Raw genomic sequence first — 22,796 nt, 5'->3', positions numbered from 1 at the left:
GAGGAGGAGTGGAAATTTAAGAATGACACTCAGCATAAATGGGAAATATCCTGGCTAGGGCATATTGTCATCCTACCTGTGGCCAGGCTTTTTTGAAATCAATTCTAAAACTTTTTTTGTATTAATTATTCTTAAGGAGCTATCGAAAGATGCTGGAATGCCTTTTTTATGTTTTTGATCCTGAAATTACAGTGAAGAAAAAGCATCTGCTACAAATACTTGAAAAAGGATTCAAAGACAGTGAAACAAGCAAGGTAGCATAAAATGTTATTCAAAATAATGCTTTCTTCCTGATGAATAAAGCTCTGCTACTGATTAAGCATAGTTTGATTATCAATCCTTTCATTTATATTTATAGCAAACTTCTACTGTTTCACAAAAAAGTTAGTGCTATCCTGAAAAGTACAGTCCCTCAGTACTCAAGAGGGATTGGTTCCAGGACCTCCCACAAATACTGAAATCCAAGGATGCTCAAGTCCCTTATATGAAATGGTGTTCTGTTGGCATATAGCCTATGTACTTCCTTCTGTATACTTTAAATCATCTTTAGATTACTTATAATACCTAATATAATGTAAATGCTATGTAAAGAATTATAAATACAATATAAATTTTGTGTAAATAATTGTGGAAGCAGGGCAAACTTAAGTTTTGCTTTTTGGAACTTTACAAAATTCTTTTTTTTTTTTTTTCCCAAGTATTTTCAATCTATGGTTGGTTTAATCATGAATTATTTTACCTTTATGATTGCCTATTTAATCTTTTTAGGCATCTTACATTTTATATTGTGATTCTTTTGTGAATGATCTTGAAATCCACTTCTTTAATCTGTTTTAAATACTCCAAGATTTTCTCCATCTTGAAAAAAATCATTCACTTAACACTGCCGTGCTTTCTGTCATTCTGTTTTTCTCTTTACTTTTACTACCACCATTTCTTTATTCTCCACTTCATCTTCCCCACCTTGATACTGATACTGTTTTATCTTTGATCACTCATGAGCTCCAAAACATCCAATCAACCTTTCTCAGTCCTCCACCCACTTGATGAGACAGCTGGAGTACACGGGTATAGAGCAGTATTTCCTAATCCTTTTCTCATTGTGGCACACATAACCTGAAAATATTGCTGCGTTTGAATCTTGGCTTTCCTACTCACCAGCTGGGTGACTTCACCTCTCTGTGCCTGTTTGATCCTTTCTGGCAAATGAGGGTAATAATAGTATCTCCTTCACAGAGTGGTGAGGATTTAGTAAGATATACATGATAAAGTTCTTGGATACTTGTTCATAGCATCATTAGTCACAATAGCCAAAAAGTAGAAAGAATTCAAATGTCCATTAACGGATGCATGGATAAATAAAATGTGGTATATACATACAATAGAATATTATTCAGTCATAAGAAATGAAATTCTGATACATGCTATAGCATGGACGAACCTTGCAAACATTATATTAAGTAAAAGAAACAAGCCACTATGGGACAAATATTGTCTGATCCTGCTTACATAAAGTATCTAGAATAGACAAATTGGTAGAGACAGAAAGTAGACCTTTCCAGGAGTTGGAGAGGATAGAGGGATGGAGAGTTATTGTTTAATGAGTATACAGCTTTAATTTGGAATGAAATTCTGGAAATAGGTAGTGGTGATAGTTGTACAACATTGTGAGTATACTAATACCAATGAATTATACACTTAAAAATGGTAGCTTTTACCTTTTTTTTTTTACCATAATAAAATAAAGATGGTATAGAAAAACCCAAACAAACTTTTTGGCCAACCCAGTAATTTCAAAACTCCGAGATAGTGACAAGGAGGAGCAGACCTGAGTCTAAATCATGACTTTACAATTTCTGCTTCAGTCTTAAACAGATTATATAATCTCTCTTAGCTCTAGTTATTTTTAACTGATAAAAACAGATTGTTTCTTTTTTTTTAAGAGCTGCTTTCATAGCAAGTAATATGAATATTCCTGATAAAATACTTTTAAAGAAATAACTCTAGTCACAATGCAAGCTAAAATTTCCATACATTAGTACAATCAGATATATCTGGAAAATAATGTAGACTATTAGACTAATTATTAGACTGTTTATTTAAATAAGAATCTTCAGTGTAATATCCACTGAATATTATATTTCATAGATCTATTTGCATATACATTTAAAATACATTACATGAATGGTTTCATGGAATGAAGTTGTCCCTGAAGTTTATCTACTTCTTTTCAGTGAGTGACCTGAAGGTTCCTCGCCCAGACACATGGACATAAAGTGATAAACCATCTGTAGTAAAGTTGAAATATTGTCAATCTTATAAAAATTCTCAGACTTTGCTTTTTCTTTATAGCTGCCTCTCAGAAAAGAAGCTGTCATTCTTGCTAATAGCTTAAGTATATGTGAGTGTCCCAGAATTGAAATACTACAGCAAAAGTACAAGGATGAGAAGAAAAACTCTCTTGAGCATGAGCTCTTCAGACATGGTATTATAAATACGCAGTTTCTGAACTTTTAAGCTCTGAGTCTTCAAATTCATTAATTACTTTCATAACATTTTTGATGCTTGATTTTATCAACCTGGGAAGTTTTCTGAAACCCCTTTTATTTAGTATTTACCAGTGAGGTAATACATGACTTTCTGATCTACTACTTAGTCTGTCAACAAATATTTACTGAGTGATTATTATCAGCAACATCAATAGCATGAGATTCATTTGTTACTCATATTTAATCTCTCTTATATGAAATAAACACTTTTCACAATATGCTTTTGTTCATTAAGATGTGTCCTAAAAATATGCATATGTTATACACACTCACCATACAAACCCCAGATTCACTGGAAAGAGAAAAGAGAACTCTGCCCATTTATGTAATAATCATCATATAAAGCACTCGGGAAGTCAGGCCTTATTTGTCCTTAATTAACAAAATATAAGATGGTAAAAAAACCTGGTTATAAATCTAAAATTGGCAAAAGACCTTTTCCCAGTCTCAGGGTCTTATTTCCAGTGAGTTGGCTCTTCACATCAAGTGGCCGAAGTATTGGAGCTTCAGCTTTTCAGCATCAGTCCCTCCAATGAGTATTCAAAATTGATTTCCTTTAGGACTGACTGGTTTGATCTTGCAGTTCAAGGGACAAAACAGTTAGGTTCTCCCGATTTACATTTCATAGCTTGTACATAGTTTTAAGAAGTACCTGAATACTTTATGCATAGTAATTACAAGTTACTTCATAGGATTCAGTGACTCTAAGAAGTTGGTGAATTTCAAGGTTCCTTAATAATTTAAGGGAAAGGAAATGTTCACCATTCAGTAGACATATTGAGTGCTATGTGCTAGATACTGATGATACAGGGATGAATTTTTACCCAGTTAACAAGAACAACAAATTTCTTAAATTACTTCATGAAAATATTGTTAAATATTGCCTTATTTCCTTCTTTCTTGTCTGTAAAGCTTTGCTTTATATAGTCACAGGAATCCTCTTTTATAACCATTTTATTTATTCAACAAATATTTATTGAGCTCCTCTATTTTGGATCAAGCAGTGTGCTATGTGCTGTACGGATAGCTAGGATCCCTACCTTTACAGAATAAATATACAATCAAGTCTGGGGCCAGTAAGGAAGGTAAAATTGGAAAATTGTTAAGATGAATTCATGTTAAAATGTTTTGTTTTTTCATATTAGGCATCCTCTTGATTACAAAGGTTTTCCTTGGCCAGAGTGTTCAGGCTCATGATCACGACTCCATCAGTCAAGCCAACTACCCAATGATTAATTCAGTGTTCATTCCTCGAAAATATTTACTAAGTATGTCTGCCATGAAATAAATCTTTTTTCATCTTTCTGACTACAGAATATTTTCATTTAATAAAGATATGCTTATAATTTAACCTCTATCTAACAAAGCTTATAAACTTCTCTGTAAAACCATGTTCCTAGCCACTAATGAACTTCTGTATTTCTGTTCCCTACTTCAATGACAGTTTTATATTTCTGTGCATAGATATTTTATTTTGTAAAAGTTTCTTTTCTATTTTATACACACACATATGTGCATAATATATTGTATGTATTTCAAAAGATAGAGCCTACCCAACTTTTAACAACAAAGGTTTTAGAGTAATATATTTATCAAAAACTATATGGGCAAATTCTGACTAGAAAAGTGAAAAAGTAAGAAAAAGAAAAGAATATGAATAAAACTAAACCCTACTAGTCTGTATAGTGAAAGGGTGACTAGTCTTGATAGAATTAAGAAATTATCGAGGATGGTAGGAAGACAGAAAAAAACCTCAATAACATGATATTTTGAGTTTGTTGTTTATTAATCTGTGTAAGGGTGAAAAGTGTATGTTACGTTTCACTTTGAAGAGTGTTTATTTATTTTGCTTGTTTTTATTTTTATTTTATCCTAGATTCTATCATGGGACAAAGAAACTGTGATTGCAGTGTTCGGCAGTGCAAGTGGTTTGTCTTTGATCATGACCTTGTTTTGCCTGAATACATCGTGGAATTTGAGTATATTACAGTGGTATGAATGCATTTTTAAAACTGGAATTCCTTAAATGAGAACAGAACAGTAATTTGAAGCCTAATAATGTTATGTCGAGTTTATGCTATATTATATGTACAGGCATACCTCAGAAATATTGTGGGTTCAGTTTCAGACCCTGCAATAAAGTAAATATTGCAATAGTCACACTAATTTTTGGTTTCCCAGTGCATGTAAAACTTGCCTTTATACTTACTGTAGTCTATTACATATGAAATGTCTAAAAAATATACATACCTTCATAAAACAGTAGACTTTATTGCTAAAAAATGTGAATCATCATCTGAGCCCAGTGAGTCATAACCTTTTTGCTGCTAGAGGATCTTGGCTCCATGTTGATGGCTGCTGACTAATCAGGTGGTAGTTGCTAAAGATAACTGGTAGCTGTGACAATTTCTTAAACTAAGGTAACAATGAAGTTTGCTGCATGTGTTGTCTTTTCCTTTCATGAATGACCTATCTGTAGCATTGCAGTGCTGTTTGATAGCATTTTACCCACAGAACTTTTTTCAGAATTGGAGTCAGTCCTCTCAGATCCTTCCACTGCTTTACCAACTAAGTTTATGAAGTATCCTAAATCCTTTGTTGTCACTTCAACAGTCTTCACAGCATCTTCACCAGGAGTGGAAACCATTTTCTTTGCTCATCTGTAAGAAGAAACTCCTCATCTGTAAGGTTTTATCATGAGATTGTAGGATTTCAGTCATATCTTGGGCTCTATGTCTAGTTCTGTTGCTGTTTCCACTATATCTGCAAATGCTTCCTCCACTGAAGTCTTGAAAGAAAGAAAGTGAAGTCGCTCAGTCGTGTCTGACTCTTTGCAACCCCATGGACTGTAGCCTACCAGGCTCCTCCGTCCATGGGATTTTCCAGGCAAGAGTACTGGAGTGGGTTGCTGTTTCCTTCTCCAGAGGATCTTCCTGACCCAGGGATCAAACCCGGGTCTCCCACATTGTAGGCAGATGCTTTACCATCTGAGCCACAAGGGAAGTCTTAACTTAAATTCCTGTTACTATTGATATTTTGAACTCTCCATGAATCATGTATGTTCTTAATGACATATAGGATGGTAAATCCTTTCCAAAAAGTTTTCAATTTCCTTTGCTCAGATAACCTCAGGAAAATCTCTATCTATGGCAGCTATTGTTGTTGTTGTTCAGTCGCTCAGTTGTGTCCGACTCTTTGCAACTCCATGGACTACAGTATGCCAGGCTTCCCTGTCCTTCACCATCTCCTGGAGCTTACTCAAACTCATGTCCATTGAGTCAGTGATGCCATCCAACCATCTCATCCTCTGTTATCCCCTTCTCCTCCTGCCTTCAGTCTTTCCCAGCATCAAGGTCTTTTCTAATGAATCAGCTCTTCACATCAGGTGACCAAAGTATTGGAGTTTCAGCTTCAGCATCAGTCCTTCCAATGAAAATTCAGGACTGATTTCCTTTAGGATAGACTAGTTTGATCACCTTGCAGTCCAAGGAACTCTCAAGAGTCTTCTACAACACCACAGTTCAAAAGCATCAGTTCTTTGGCACTCAACTTTCTTTATAGTCCAACTCTCACATCCATACATGACTACTGGAAAACCATAGCTTTGATTAGATGGACCTTTGTAATCAAAATGATGTCTCTGGTTTTTAATACACTGTCTGAGTTTGTCATAGCTTTTCTTCCAAGGAGCAAGCATCTTTTAATTTCATGGCTGCAGTCACCATCTGCAGTGATTTTGGAGCCCAAGAAAATAAAATGTCACTATTTCCATTGTGTCCACATCTCTTTGCCATGAAGTGATGGGACCAGATGCCATGAGTTTTTTTGAATGTTGTTTTAAGCCAGCTTTTTTCACTGTCCTCTTTCACCTTCATCAAGAGGCTCTTTAGTTCCTCTTTGCTTTCTGCCATAAGGGTGGTGTCATCTGCATATCTGAGGTTATTGATATTTCTCCTGGTACTCTTGATTCCAGCTTGCGCTTCATCCAGCCTGGCATTTCTCATGATGCACTCTGCATATAAGTTAAATAAGCAGGGTGACAATATGTAGCCTTGATATACTTCTTGCTCAATTTAGAACCAGTCTGTTGTTCTGTGCCTGGTTCTAACTGTTGCTTCTTGACCTGCATACAGGTTTCACAGGAGGCAGGTCAGGTGGCCTGAGATTCCCATCTCTTGAAGAATTTTCTACATTTTGTTGTGACCCATGCAGTCAGTCTTTAGCATGGTCAATGAAGCAGAAGTAGATATTTTTCTGGAATCCTCTTGATTTTTCTATGATCCAGTGGATACTTGGAATTTGATCTCTGGTTCCTCTGCCTTTTCTAAGCCCATTTGAACATCTGGGAGTTCTCAGTACACGTACTGTTGAAGCCTAGCTTGGAGAATTTTGAGCATTACTTTGCTAGCATGTGAAATGAGTGCAGTTGTGCAGTAGTTTGAACATTCTTTGGCACTGCCCTTCTTTGAGATTGGAATTAAAAACTGGCAACTACAGCCTTATGAAATGTATTTCTTAAATAATAAGACTTGAAAGTAGAAATTAGTCCTTGATCCATGGGCTGCAGAAGGAATGTTACGTTAGTGAGCATGAAAGCAGTGTAAATCTCATTGCGCATCTCCATCAGAGCTCTTGGGTAACCAGGTTCATTGTCAATAGGCAGTAGTATTTTAAAAGAAATCCTTTTTTTTTTTTTTTTCTGAGCAGTAGGTCTAGACAGGGGTCTTAAAATATTCAGCAAACCATGTTGTAAACAAATGTGCTGTCATCCAGGCTTTTTTGGTCCCATTTATAGATCACAGGTAGAGTAGATTTAGCATAATTCTTAAGTGCCGTAGGGTGTCCAGAATGGTAAATGAGCATTAGCTTCAACTAAAAGAGCCCCTAACAAGAGAGTCAGCTTGACCTTTGAATCTCTAAAGCTGAGCACTGACTTCAGTGCTATGAAAATCCTAGATGGCATCTTCTTTTAATAGAAAATCCTAGATGGCATCTTCTAATAGAGTGCTGTCTCATCTATATTGAAAATCTATGTATTAGTGTAGTTACCTATATTAGTGATCTTAGCTAGATATTCTGGATATCTTGCGGCAGCTTCTACATCAGCACTTGCTGATTCACTTTGCTCTCTATGTTAGGGAGATCTCTTCTTTCCTTAAACTTCATGAACCAGGCTCAGCTAGCTTCAAACTTTTCTTCTGCAACTTTCTGACCTCTCTCAGCCTTCATAGAATTGAAGAGAGGATTTTTTTGTGGTTTAGGCTTTGACTAAAGGGAATATTGTGACTGATTTGATCTTCCATCCAGAGCACAAAATCATTTTCCATATCAGTAATAAGACTGTTTCACTTTTTTTACATTCATATGTTCACTGGAGTGGTACTTTTAATTTTCTTCAAAACTTCTCCTTTGCATTCAAAACTTGACTGTTTGGAGCAAGAGGCATAGCTTTCAGCCTGTCTCAGTGTTCAACATGCCTTCCTCACTAAACTCAGTCATTCTAGCTTTTGATTTAAAGTGAGAGGTATGTGACTTTTCCTTTCACTTGAGCAGTGAGAAGCCATTCTAAGGTAATTAATTTTCTAAATTTTAATTTTAAGATTGTTCTATCTCAGGGAATGCTATGCTAAGTCACTTCAGTCGTGTCCGACTCTATGTGACCCCATATACGGCAGCCCACCAGGCTCCCCCGTCCCTGGGATTCTCCAGGCAAGAACACTGGAGTGGGCTGCGATTTCCTTCTCCAATGCATGAAAGTGAAAAGTGAAAGTGAAATCGCTCAGTCGTGTCCAACTCTTAGCGACCCCATGGATTGCAGCCTGACAAGGCTCCTCCGTCCATGGGATTTTCCAAGCAAGAGTACTGGAGTGGGGTGCCATTGCCTTCATTGATCTCAGGGAATAGGGAGGCCCAAAGAGAGGGAGAGAGGCAGGGAAATGGCTGGTCAATGGAGTACTCCAAACACAGTTCACTGTCTTATATGAGCATGGTTTGTGGCAACCCAAAAGCATTACAATAGTAACATCACAGATCACCATAACAAATATAATCTTAGTGAAAAACTTTGAAATATTATGAGGATTACCAGATGTGACAGAGACATGAAGTGAGCAAATGCTGTTGGAAAATAGCACCAATAGACTTGATTGATGCCTTCAATTTGTTAGAAATCCAATAAAGTAAAATGCAACAGAATGAGGTATGCCTATATATAAATGTAAAGTGATTATTCTGTGAGGGATTTAATTTTCAAAGAAAATCATTATGACACCTAAATTTTTTATTTTGAAAATATATTACATGAGTAGTATATAGCTGTAGTCTCACTAGAAAAAATTCAAACTTATTGCAAAATATAGAATACACATGATGGGGAGCACATGTATACCTGTGATGGATTCATTTTGATATTTGGCAAAACTAATACAATTATGTAAAGTTTAAAAATAAAATAAAATTATAAAAAAAATAAATAAAAATACATAAAAAAAAAAAAAAAGAATACACATGAAAATCTGCTTTCACCTCAGTCCTACCCCACTCCCTTTCATTAAGGCATTCACTGTTAATAGCTTTGTGGGTTTGTTTCAATCTTTTTTACTCTATTTTGAAATATTTTCTTTATTATTAAAATTATTTTAATATATACAGATCCTTATATTCTATTCCATTGATCTCTTGGTCTAATCTTGGACCCCTACCATCTTATTTTCGTTATTACAACTGGATGATATGTTTGGATATGTGATAAGGCAAATTCTCTTCCACTTATTTTTTTAAAAATTTCTTGCCTATTCTTGAACATTAGAAGGGCATGGAAACCCACTCCAGTATTCTTGCTTGTAGAATCCCATGGACAGAGGAGCCTGGCGGGCTATGGTCCATTGGGTTGCAGAGTCGGACATGACTGAAGCGACCTAGCATGCACGTACACATTCTTGACCGTTTTCATTCCCAAATTAAATTTTGAAACATCTTGTTAAGTTCTATTTAAATGTCCTACTAGGATTTGATTGTAAGTGTATTGAATTTAAATTTAATTTGGGGTGAACTGACTTCTGTGTAGTATTGGGCCTCTCATCCAGGAACATGATAACGTTATTCCATTTACTCAAGTCCTGTCCCATATTTTCCTTTATATGGGTCTTAAACATTTCTTTTTATATTTCTTATATAGTTCTGGGCATTTATATTTTATGTTGTTATGAAGAGAATTCTATCAGTCAAATACACTCCCAGCAAAAGACACAGAAACCCAAACAAACAGAAAACAAAATAACTGAAATAACAAGAAGTGGAGAGGCCAAGTCCCTGCTGTTGTGACTGACTTCACAACAAAGTGATGTCAGCAAAGATAAGAGCTCCATCATCCTGCTTGCCCCTTTATGAGCTGTTTTAATCTGAAGATCAAATGTTTCCTTTAACTCTGGGAAGTTTCCTTTTCTTAATTCCTTTATCATTACTTCTCTTCTATTCTCTGTTAAGCCCTCTCGAACTCCTATTTGGTAAACATTGAACATTCTGAACTGTTTCCCCCAATGTATTTTAATTTTTTTTTTCTGTATTTTACATTTCCATCTTTAAATTCTTTGTTGTGAAAGATGCCCTCTATATTAGCTTCCACACAGTTAATTTGATTTGCTGTAGATGTATCCATTTGGTTTCTCAGGACATTTATTGAATATTTCATACTTCACTAATTGTTTTTACGGTGACTTTGAAGCATTTACCCTTTTTTTTTTTTCTATAGCCATCTATTCTTTTATAGATGTTTTGTTCTCCTAGATTTTAAAAAGAATTCTCTTATGGACCATTTTGGTTTTTTGTAGAGCCATTTCTGTTTGTTCATGTTGTTTTGGCCCAGTCATCCACAATTCTTATGATAACTCAAGTGCCTAATAATTACCTAGCGCTTCCTCCTGCACTTTACTTGTTCACTCTAAACACCAGGTTTCTTGGAGTCTGCTCTTTGAAGTGGTTATCTCCTGCATATATTTTGGCTGCAGGTTACATTTCTGCTTCTTATTTGTCAGTTCAGTCCCTTCTAATTTATATCTCACAACTTTTAGTCTTTTGTAGGTGCCCTCTCCACTGTTATAAACTATTTTTTAAATGTCTTTTGCCAGTTTTAAGGAATTTTCAGGAGGAGGGGATGAACACACCCATTCTTAGTCCACAATTTTAATCTGTTCTCATAGATTTCCTAATGTGATACAGATGATCATAGATATTACTATAAATGGAAAAAGTTTTAATTCATCTTTCCTACATAGCTTATTTTTCAAAATGATAAATACAGCAACCAAATTTTCAATGTTTTTAATAAATTTTTTAGGTCAAGGCTCACTCTTTATTTTCTTCATTCAACAATGTTATTCTAGAAGAAAGCAAAAAAAATTCAGAAGGATCAGTATTGTCCCAGGATTTGAAATTTGATGATGAAGTTATAAAAATGGATCCCAGGATCAAGCCCAGACCAAAACTTATTAGTTTGGATGATAAAACAATACTTTCCCTTGCCAAGACTAGTGTTTATGGTCATATTGTGGTGAGTATTACGAGGAAATTCTATAGATATTAAGATATTCTGAGATATTAAGCTTCCTTCTATATCTTGACTCTCAGTCTGTCCATTTCAAATCTGCTACCATTCTATCCAGACTCCCTTTATCACCAACCTAGATACTTCCATGGGGCTATTACACAATTTCAGGAGGCACCATGCACATAATATTCTATTAATGTGCTCTTTGGATGGCATTCAGTATATAGCTAAGTATAACTCAATACAAGGGGTGTGTGCATGCGTGTGTGTGTGTGTGTGTGTGTGTGTGTGTGTTGGGGTGGGGGTGCATGCCTACGAGAGCTATGCAACAGAGGTTTTGTCCTACTTCCACTGCAAGGCCACAACCCATTCTCCATACTGAAGCCAGAGTAGTCTTTTCAAGTGCAAATCTGATTTGTCATCCCTCACCACTCCGATATGAAATGCACAAATGCTTTTCATTGTTTTAAAAGTAAAACCAAAGTCCTTAATATGGCCTATAAGGTTTTATATGACCTGGTCCCAGGCCTGTCTTTTCAGGCTCTTCTCATATTACCCTCCCTGTAGCAATCTGTAGTCAGCCTCCTTTTTGTTTCCTAAATGTATCGTTTACAGCCACACAGAGTCTCCGCACTAGCTACTTCATCTGCACAGAATGTTTTCACATGACCCTGTTTCTCTTACTTAGCTCCCACACATTTTAGATCTATACTTAAGCATTAAGTCCTTCTCTTACCTATAGGTCTAATCAAGAATCTAAGTAAGATTCCTTTGTCATGTGTTCTGTATCCTTCCTAAACTATAAATTCCACAGGGACAGAGGCTATGGCTGTTCTTAGTCATTTATATTGCCAGCAGGAGGGTAACAATATAAGACTGTGCAGTGTGCATTGCACAGAAGGGCCACATCTAAGGGGCAACTTCTAAATATACAGTAGTGAAGGAGATCAGCCCTGGGATTTCTTTGGAAGGAATGATGCTAAAGCTGAAACTCCAGTACTTTGGCCACCTCATGCGAAGAGTTGACTCATTGGAAAAGACTCTGATGCTGGGAGGGATTGGGGGCAGGAGGAGAAGGGGACGACAGAGGATGAGATGGCTGTATGGCATCACTGACTCAATGGACATGAGTCTGAGTGAACTCCGGGAGTTGGTGATGGACAGGGAGGCCTGGCGTGCTGCGGTTCATGGGGTCGCAAAGAGTCAGACACGACTGAGTGACTGATCTGATCTGATCTGATCTGATATTTACTACAACAACTTTCTGATGACTGGTGGTGGAATTTCTTTTACTAACAAAATCAGTCTATTGTGACAGTTTTCTAAAAGCCGGAAATAAAAGTGTCTTGAGGTAAGGATGCCTTTTTATAATTTACTCATAAATACTGTGTGGACCAGCTAGCACAATACCTAGCACATATGAGATACTCATTGGATATTTGTTCTAAAACAGAATGTCTGAGTGGTTCTTACAGAAAAAGTGAGTTGTCTGCTTGAACCTACAGAAGGAAGGAGTAAACAAATTGATATTAATTGATAAATGATAACAATACTTAAGGTGTTCTTACTTGACATATCTTTCTATGCATTTACTGAAAACTGAGGTACAGATAAAAATTCAGAAATTATTTTTATCTTGAAAGTCAATTACTTGGCTCCATTTTGACATTTTTAAATCCATTGTTTACGATGACAGTTTTTTCCAAATGATTATGTGAAGCAGAAAGAGAATGCAAAACATATATTTTAAAATAATAAATGAGCTCAACAGTTTTCAGTCTGCTTCTAAAAATATTCAAAACATCTTTTTAAGATAGTTTATGAAATTGCTTTGGTAAAACTGTATTAGCATCATCCACCAAATCTTCAAGTCTAGATTAAGTCTACTTTCAGTTCAGTTCAGTTCATTTCAGTTCAGTCGCTCAGTTGTGTCCGACTCTTTGCGACCCCATGAATCGCAGCACACCAGACCTCCCTATCCATCACCAACTCCCAGAATTCACTCAGACTCACGTCCATCGAGTCAGTGATGTGCCATCCATCTAAAGTCTACTTTAGAGAATTATTATCAGAGATGAAGTAAAACTTTATAGCATGATAGCAATATCACCATCTTTATCATAAATATGCAATATACTTAATACAGGAACAATCTTCCAGCTGACACTATGGAGAAATTGTTTCTGAACTATAACGTCAAGATTTCATATTTGAGTAATACATTTTTTATAATAAAGCCTCAATAGGAAAGGTTTAATAAATCAGTGTTCTGATAGGATTGAGCTTCTAAAACATGTATTCCTATAGATTTAAAGAGATTAAATTAAAGTAAAAAAAATAGCACCAGAAGCTAGGTCTTTTTTATTATCTTTGGTTTGTAAGATAAGCAGAAAGGAGAAGAATTTAAGATTTTGGAATATCTTGGCCAGTGTGACCTCCACCTGACTATTAATTTGGTCAGTACCCGTAACATAAGAATTTAAGAATTCATCTTAAATTTGTCTATATTTCTTAAAAGCCAGAAAGTTTTCTACAGTTTCCAGTAAGAATTCTAGATATTAGAAGAAGGATATTTAGACATCACACCCTTTTTTCTCCTTTATTTGTGCCATTACTATAAGAGAAATTGAAGGTACACATGTATTATTTTCTTTTCAGTTATCCCCACTAGATTGAGTTTTATGAAGACATCCATAAAAATAAATAAAATATATAGAAATGAAAAGCCTAGAGTAATATAATTTTATATTCTCTTACAGCACAATTAAATACTAAAAATTAGAGTTGTTGTAAGTCTGGCTTTTGCACTGATTTATTCATCTAGCATTTACTGAGAATTTGCTATATATTAGCCATTGAAGCAAGTATTAGGTGTTCAATGAATAAGTTTTCTTCCCTGCTCCAAGGGTGTTATTTTAGTGAAGGAGACAGATATATAAACAAATACAAGACATTTAGAGCTGCTGGGAGAGGTCCACAGAAAGAGGTGGGTTTGTGTGAATTTCTGAAGGATATGGAAGATTTCATTGTTTTTGTCTTCCATGCAGAGGCATACTTTATCTGTAAGCACATGGATTTGAAAGACCAAGTGTCTTATCTAGGGTGTGTGATGGTGGGAATATAGGTGTAGAATACAAAGATACCTGAGACTGTGACTGAAAGAATGAGAGGTTAGAGCCACATTAGGACTCTTTGCGACCCTATGGACTATAGCCTGCCAGGCTACTCTGTCCAAGGAATTCTCCAGGCAGTACTGGATTGGGTTGCCATGCGCTCCTCCACGGGATCTTCCCCACCCAGAGATCAAACCCACGTCTCTTCTGTCTCCTGCATTAGCAGGTGGGTTCTTTACCACTAGTGCCACCTGGGAAGCCCATGCAGATATCAGAGTCACCCCTAAATATAAAAATATGGTAACAGTCATTTTCATATAGCCCAGGATCAAAGGGGCAGGGAACATCTGGGTCAGTTTGTGGTGCAGAGACTTAAACACTCTCTCAACTCCTTCTTTGACGTTGTATCTTCTTTGACGTTGTATCCTCCCACTGTAACCCCCTCAGCCTTTCTTCATTAGTCAAGGGCCCTCATTTGGTTCCCTGTAATCAGGGTATATCCTCGCCATCCTCTCTCCTGTGAGGCAACCTAGCCAATACCCAAAATCTTTAGGGCCTACATTGTTCACCAGCTAGCCTGAGAAATAGAACTGCCCTAATGAATATAACAACAAAATATTTACTCATCTTCTAAAAAGAATTTCATGCCAATTATTAGTAAACTTAGAGCAAGTGGAAAATCAGATTAATCAAGTACCAGGTCCAATGCTGCTATTATAAACTTCATCTTGTAAAATCAGATTATAAAAACAGACTGTACCTTTAAAATTAGATTTTTTTCTCATTGGCTTTCTCTTAATGTTATTTAATAGCTACAATTAGAATATAACTTGTCTTACTTTTTATTTACATTTTATTTTACTTTAGAGTCTGAATCTACATGGAAACAGCTTGAATAAATTGAGAGATCTCTCCAAGTTAACAGGACTTCGAAAACTTAATATCAGCTTTAATGAATTTACTTGTTTAGATGATGTATACCACCTGGTAAGAAGTTTTTTGAAATTATATAAGTAAAATAAAATTATTAATTTAATGGATAAATTATTTTTGTAATAATGACCTCATCTATACCATATTAAAGATATATAGCCCAAATTAGGAACAAAGCATACATAAAACTACAGTATGTTACTTTGTCTAAAATAGGTCTTAGATTTAGATTCTGTTTACAAACCACATATACACCTGTGATCATATCTGAGTTCTAGCTACTTGAAAATAAATGTAAAACTACTCCTGACTTGTTTTTAAAATGTCATTTATAAACTGTCATTTCCAATTTCTTCTGCTTTCTTTTCTCGGTCTTTTTTTCCTCCTTCTTGTGAGTCCTTATTTCTTCTTTACTTTTTGGTTTACCACTTCACAGCTAATGTTGTCAGTTCTTCCCATCTGTTCATTATCCTTATGGTTATTTCTCTTTCTCTCTGTCTTGTCCTTTCTACCCAAACTTCAACTACATAGATCTTGTTTGACTTGTGTTTCCCTTCTTATAAATCAAAGGACAAATATAGTAATACACATGTACACATAGGTATGGATCTTATCTGGATTTTTTTCCCTGTTATATGTCATATAACAATAATTATATCGGAGAAGGCAATGGCACCCCACTCCAGTACTCTTGCCTGGAAAATCCCATGGAAAGAGGAGCCTGGTGGGCTTCAGTCCATGGGGACACTAGGAGTCAGACACGACTGAGCAATTTCACTTTCACTTTTCACTTTCATGCATTGGAAAAGGAAATGGCAACCCACTCCAGTATTCTTGCCTGGAGAATCCCAGGGATGGGGGAGCATGGTGGGCTGCCGTCTATGGGGTCGCACAGAATCAGACATGACTGAAGCAACTTAGCAGCAGCAGCAGCAGCGACAGTAATTACATATGGGTTCCAGAACTGCAATCCAGCATCTTTGTTTCCATAGGTCTCAGGTCATCGACATACCTTTTCAGAATATATTGAATGAGATATATTCAAAATACATCTCAGCTCTTGCCCATTTTCTTCCTCCTCGTAACCATTTCAAGGCTCTTGCACCATTACTTCTCCCACTGTGGTGAGAGTTTGCTACTTTGTTTATTGGCCTTCAGTCAGTACAGTTCAGTCGCTCAGTGGTGTCCTACTCTCTGTGACCCCATGAATTGCAGCATGCCAGGCCTCCCTGTCCATCACCAACTCCCGGAGTTCACTCAAACTCACGCCCATCGAGTCGGTGATGCCATCCAGCTATCTCATCCTCTGTTGTCCCCTTCTCCTCCTGCCCCCAATCCCTCCCAGCATCAGAGTCTTTTCCAATGAGTCAACTCTTCGCATGAGGTGGCCAAAGTACTGGAGTTTCAGCTTTAGCATCAGTCCTTCCAAAGAAATCCCAGGGCTGATTTCCTTCAGAATGGACTGGTTGGATCTCCTTGCAGTCCAAGGGACTCTCAAGAGTCTTCTCCAACACCACAGTTCAAAAGCATCAATTCTTGGGCACTCAGCTTTCTTTATAGTTCAACTCTCACATCCATACATGACCACTGGAAAAACCATAGCCTTGACTAGACAGACCTTTGTTGGAAAAGCAATGTCTCTGCTTTTGAATATGCTATCTAGGTTGGTCATAACTTTCCTTCCAAGGAGTAAGCGTTTTTTAATTTCGTGTCTACAGTCACCATCTGCAGTGATTTTGGAGCCCAAAAAAATAAAGTCTGACACTGTTTCCACCGTTTCCCCATCTATTTCCCATGAAATGATGGAACCAGATGCCATGATCTTAGTTTTCTGAATGTTGAGCTTTAAGCCAACTTTTTCACTCTCCTCTTTCACTTTAAGAGGCTTTTTAGTTCCTCTTCACTTTCTGCCATAAGGGTGGTGTCATCTGCATATCTGAGGTTAGATTTTAGTATTTAAACTCCCTTCCTTTTTTCTTTTAGCAAACTGGAGTCTTTTTTATTAAATTGGGGTAACATTGATTTATGACACTACATGAGTCTCATGTGTACAATATTATTGTATTTCAGCTTCCGTATACACTACAGTGTGCTCACCACCAAACGTTTAGCTTCTGTCCATCACCAAGCAGTTGACCACCTTTACCCATGTTGCCCTCCCTCCACCCTACTTCCCCACTGGTAATCGCTACTCTGTTCCTTTTATCTGTGTGTTTATCTTTATTTGGTTTGGTTTATTCCTTTATTTGGGTTTTTAATTCCACATATGTGATATAATACAGTATTTGTCTTTCTCTGACTTATTTCTCTTAGCATAATACCCTCCATCCATGTTGTTGCAAATGGCAAGATTTCACCTTTTTTATGTCTCAGTAGTATTTCATAGTATATATATACCACATCTCCTTGATACATTCATCCACTGATGGGCACTTAGGTTGCTTCTGTATATTGGCAATTGTAAATTCAGCTATGAACTCAGGGGTACAATATTTTGAATTTATGTTTTTATACTCTTTGGATAAATACACAAGTTGAATAGCTGGATCAGATGGTGGTTCTATTCTCAATATAAAATAGAACTCTCCATACTGTTTTCCATACTGTAAATTGGCTGCACCAATTTACATTCCCACAAACAGTGCATGAGGGTTCACTTTTCTCTACATCCTCTCTTGTTATTTCTTGCGTTTTTGATAACAAATCATTATGGTTTTGATTTGCATTTCCCTAATAATTAGTGATGAACATCTTTTCAGGTACCTATTGTCCATCTGAAAATAACTTTGGAAAAATGACCATTTAGCTCCTCTGCCTATTTTTTAAATTGGGTTTTTTGATTTTTTGTTGTTGAGTTTTATGAGTTTTTAATATATATTTTATATCAGCCCCTTATCAGATACATGATTTGCAAATATCTTCTCCAGCTTGGTATGTTGTCTTTTCATTTTGCTGATGGTTTCCTTTGCCATGCAGAGCTTTTTAGTTTGGTGTAGTGCCATTTCTTTATTTTTGCTTTTGTCCACATTGCTTGAGGAGTCATATCTAGAAACACATTGCTAAGACTCATGTCAAAGAGCATACTGCCTTTATTTCTTCTAGGAATTTTAATGGTTTTAGGAAACCGGATAGGCACAAGTAAGGCCAAAGTCCTTTTTAACAGAATTCCCTGTAGGGTTTGGTATGCAACTGGGAAAAGAAGATAGTTTAATAGAGGTCCCAGGACTATATATTAATTGGTGGCATTTTTTGTTTAATTTTTTCCTAATGATTTTCTAGCAGTTCCAAAGGTTGTAACAAGCACTGTAATTTTGCTAAGGCACAAATATAAAGAGTAAACTCTTAAGTCACACAGGATGAGTGAGTTTAGCCAGCTGCCCAGTGTGTATTTTGCAGTGTGGTTATGTTGTTCTTTTCATCACCACAGACACACAGCCTACTTATTGAATAACTATTACCATGGTCATTTTACAGGTAAGGGAACTGGACAAATTTTATGCCCAAGTGTTATTTTTTAATTTTAGAACTAGGTATAGACTCCTCAAACATCAAGAATCTGATATATAAATAAGTCTCTAAAAATGACTATCAGGATCTTCAGGTGTTCAAAGAGAGGAGACACTGTATATGTAGAATAAAACACAGATCCTGAAAACCACATACTACAAATATGTGGTTTAATAAATTAATATAAGGTGAACATGCTTGTAAGTATCGTCCAGGTCAAGAAATAAAACTCTGCCACCCAGAGCATAAATCCTTATATATGCCCCATTCCTTCCAGAAATCATTATCCTAACTTCTGTAGTTATCCTCTCCCTGCTGTTTCCCCCCCATAGTTCCAACACCCAAGTGTGCATCGGTAGCACAGCAGTTTGGTTTCCCCCATTTTTTAAATGTACTGTACTTTTTAAGTCTCTTGTAAGTTTCCCTTCTATTCTCTTTCACTCCCCGCTGTTTATTTGTTGGAGAAGGAAATGGCAACCCATTCCAGTTTTCTTGCCTGGAAAATCCCATGGTCAGAGGAGTCTAGTGGGCTGCAGTCCTTGAAGTTGCAGTGTAGTAAAACAGTTGTAGAAAAACTTGCACCTTCCAACCCAAAGAGTTTCCCACAGTCTGCTGCTGCTGCTGCTGCTAAGTCACTTCAGTTGTGTCCGACTCTGTGCCACCCCATGGACTGCAGCACACCAGGCTCCTCTGTCCAAGGGATTTTCCAGGCAGGAGTGCTGGAGTGGGGTGCCATCGCCTTCTCTGTCCCACAGTCTAGACCCTGCCAATATATTACTTATGATACAACCCTACATGCCCTCTACCCACCAGTTTTTTTTCCAAATTGGCAACTGGATCCAGAGATTGGATCAGATTCAGATTCCATTCCTCTGGCAAGACTGTAAGAGACACATAATGTCTAGTCGTCACTCTTCTGATTCAAGGAGCCTATATCCATTGTTGTTCAGTTGCTCAGTCATGTTTGACTCTTTGCCAGCCCATGGGCTACAGCACCCCATGCTTCCCTGTCCTTCACCATTTCCCAGAGCTTGCTCAAACTCAACTCCATTGAGTCAGTGATGCCATCCAACCATCTCGTCCTCCATTGTCCCCTTATCCTCCTGCCTTCATTCTTTCCCAGAATCAGTCTTTTCCAATGAGTCAGCTCTTCCCATCAGGTGGCCAAAGTATTAGAGCTTCAGCTTCAGCATCAGTCCTTCCAATGAATATTCAGGGTTGATTTCCTTTGTTCTCCTTGCAGTCCAAGGGACTCTCAAAACACCACAGTTCAAAAGCATCAATTCTTCAGCACTCAGTCTTCTTTATGGTCCAACTCTTACATCTGCACAATGAGACTACTGGAAAAACCATAGCTTTGACTGGACGGACCTTTGTCGACAGAGTAATGTCTCTGCTTTTTAATACACTGTCTGGGCATAGCTTTTCTTCCAAGGAACAAGTGTCTTTTAAGTTCATGGCTGCAGTCATCATCTGCAGTGATTTTGGAGCCCAAGAAATAAAGTCTTTTACTGTTTCCCGTGTTTCCCTATCTATATGCCATGGACTGGATGCCATGATTAGTTTTTTGAATGTTGAGTTTTAAGCCAGTTTTTCACACTTCTCTTTCACCTTCATCAAGAAGCTCTTTAGTTCCTCTTTGCTTTCTGCCGTAAGGTTGGTGTCATCTACATATCTGAGGTTATTGATATTTCTCCTGGCAATCTTGATTCCAGCTTGTGATTCATCCAGCCCGGCATTAAATATTCATTAATTCATTGAAAATTATGAAAGAGCAATATTCTTGTTCTCATTTCTTTTTCATTTATTAATTGGAATATTTTACATAGAGACATTTCCCTTTATCTATTATTTGGATACCTAGTAGAACCATTCATATAGAAAATGCAGAAAAGATATTTGATTATTTGCCTTTATTTACCAACTTTGAAGATAATGAATTAGTTCCTTATGATTTCCCAAAGATGAGCAATTCTTTTTCTGTTTTAATGTCATTAGGAATGCAGGGACTTAAACATATTTGATGATACTCAATTTATGGCAATTATTATCATGACGAAGCTCAGATTTTCTCATACTTAGCCAGTGGAAGCATCATAAAGTTATATCCTTTAGCAATGACTCTAGTGGTCTGTGATAGCTTCTTTGCCACCTAGGATGAATGATTTTCCATACACATTTTGTGTGTTTTTCTTCTGCACACATGGAGTCAACTGTTTCTTCAAGAAGCCCTGGTTTCTTTTAGAGAAGTGGTATTTCAGGACCCCAACCTGTGTTAGCCACTGTTTATAAGTCTTTCCACTGGACAGGACTTGTTGTGAGGCAGGTGTGTGTGGGAGGGGGGCTGGTATATGTGCATATGTGTAACTAAAACTAACCTTATGAATTTATATTGATATTTCCAATTCAAGACTGGAAATCATTTAGCTTAACCTTTTCTCTGTTGTTGTTTTGTTCAGTTGCTAAGTCGTGTCAGACTCTTTGCAACCCCATGAACTGCAGGACACCAGGCTTCCCTATCCTTCACTATCTCCCAGAGTTTGCTAAAACTCATGTCTATTGATTTGGTGATGCCATCCAATCATCTTATCCTCTGTCATCCCCTTTTCCTCCTGCCCTAAATCTTTCCCAGCATCAGGATCTTTTCCAAAGAGTTGGATCTTCCCATCAGGTGGCCAGAGTATTGGAGCTTCAGCTTCAGCATCAGTCCTTCCAATGAATATTCAGGGTTGATTTCCTTTAGGATTGACTGGTTTGATCTCCTTTCTGTCCAGAGACTCTCAAGAGTCTTCTCCAGCACCACAGTTTGAAAGCATCAGTTCTCTGATGGTCAACCTTCTTTATGGTCCAACTCTCACATCCATTACATGACTACTGGAAAAACCACAGCTTTGACTATATGGACCTTTGTCAGCAAAGTGATGTTTCTGCTTTTTTAATATGGTGTCTAACTTTGTCATAGCTTCTCTTCCAAGTAGCAAATGTCATTTAATTTCTGACTGCAGTCACTGTCCACAGTGATTTTGGAGCCCAAGAAAATAAAATCTGCCACTGTTTCCATTTTTTGGAAACATTTGCCAAACATTTTTTGCCATTTTTTCCCCATCTACTTGCCATGAAGTGATGGCACTGGATGCCATGATCTTATTTTTTGGGGATATTGAGTTTTCTCTGTTACATGTATCTATATCTTTTTTTTCAAACAACAATAATCCTGATTTTCAAGGTTACAAGGTGATAGAATTAGGATATTTAATAATCATGTATTTGTTTTATCCCCTGTTACACACACAACAGTCTTGGAATGATAGAGCTAATACCCTCATCAGCATGTTACCATAACTATTTTTTTTTTTAATTTTGTGTGTGCTCTTTCCAGTCTTCCCTATTTTAAAAAAGTTAAAATTATCATACTATATCTACTTTGAACATGTAGCCCTTATACTCTGTACACTCTGCTTTTTAGTTCATTGGTAATTGTATATTTAATTCTCATCACCAGTCCTTAGATTGGTATCAAATATCTTAATTGTCAGAAAAATATTCTATTATAGATTCCTCAGGAAAGGCTTTCGGAACAATATCCCTTAAGTTACTACATATTGATAATAGTTTATCTATGTCCTTTATACCCAAAAGGCAGTTTTGTTAGGTATAAAATCTTTGGCTCACAATTTTGTTTCTTGGGCATCTTAAGTGTTACTTATTTTCTTGTGGCATAAAGTGTTGCTGTAAAAAAGTCTGATTAGAATGTATAATTTTTTCTCTTATAAGTCACAAGCTTTTTTCTTCTAGATGTCCAAAGGAAGTTTTTTTGTTTTCATTAAAGTCTAGTAATTTTATTATAAGAGTATGTCTTGGCATTGGTTGTTCTGGGTCAAGATTTCAGATTCACAGTATGCTCTTCCAAAATAAATATTAAAGTCATTTTTTTAACTGAAAGTTTTTAGCAATTTTTGTTTCCTTGCTTTGGTTTTCTTCTTTAGGAACTCACATTATCCATATGTTGAATCTTCTCTTCACTATTTGTCACTTTCTCTTGAGTCCTTTTTATATCTCCATTTAGATTTTTAAATTGATTTGATTTTTTTAAATTTCCATCTTTTTCACTTTCTGTTTCTCTTAAGGTGTTGTCTGTTGTTGACTTCT

At 36.6% G+C, this 22,796-nt stretch overlaps 1 protein-coding gene across 1 annotated transcript in view; it reads left to right on the top strand.

Moving 5' to 3' along the window:
- LRRC9 (leucine rich repeat containing 9) overlaps window positions 1–22,796 on the top strand; it is a 120,505-nt gene that overhangs the window by 44,282 nt on the left and 53,427 nt on the right. Inside the window, exons 12-17 of the mRNA XM_086320436.1 lie at window positions 137–254; window positions 2,353–2,485; window positions 3,695–3,817; window positions 4,426–4,541; window positions 10,885–11,097; window positions 15,075–15,194. Of these exons, the coding sequence (XP_086176562.1) occupies window positions 137–254; window positions 2,353–2,485; window positions 3,695–3,817; window positions 4,426–4,541; window positions 10,885–11,097; window positions 15,075–15,194 (823 nt within the window). The remainder of the gene's footprint in view (window positions 1–136; window positions 255–2,352; window positions 2,486–3,694; window positions 3,818–4,425; window positions 4,542–10,884; window positions 11,098–15,074; window positions 15,195–22,796) is intronic.

Source organism: Bos grunniens, chromosome 10 (assembly GCF_055505025.1).
Source record: "Bos grunniens cultivar Pamir isolate PY7600 chromosome 10, Bosgru_T2T1.0, whole genome shotgun sequence".
Taxonomy (NCBI): domain Eukaryota; kingdom Metazoa; phylum Chordata; class Mammalia; order Artiodactyla; family Bovidae; genus Bos; species Bos grunniens.
The sequence above is the reverse complement of the archived record's forward strand: the minus strand, read 5'-3'. Positions and strand labels throughout refer to the sequence as shown.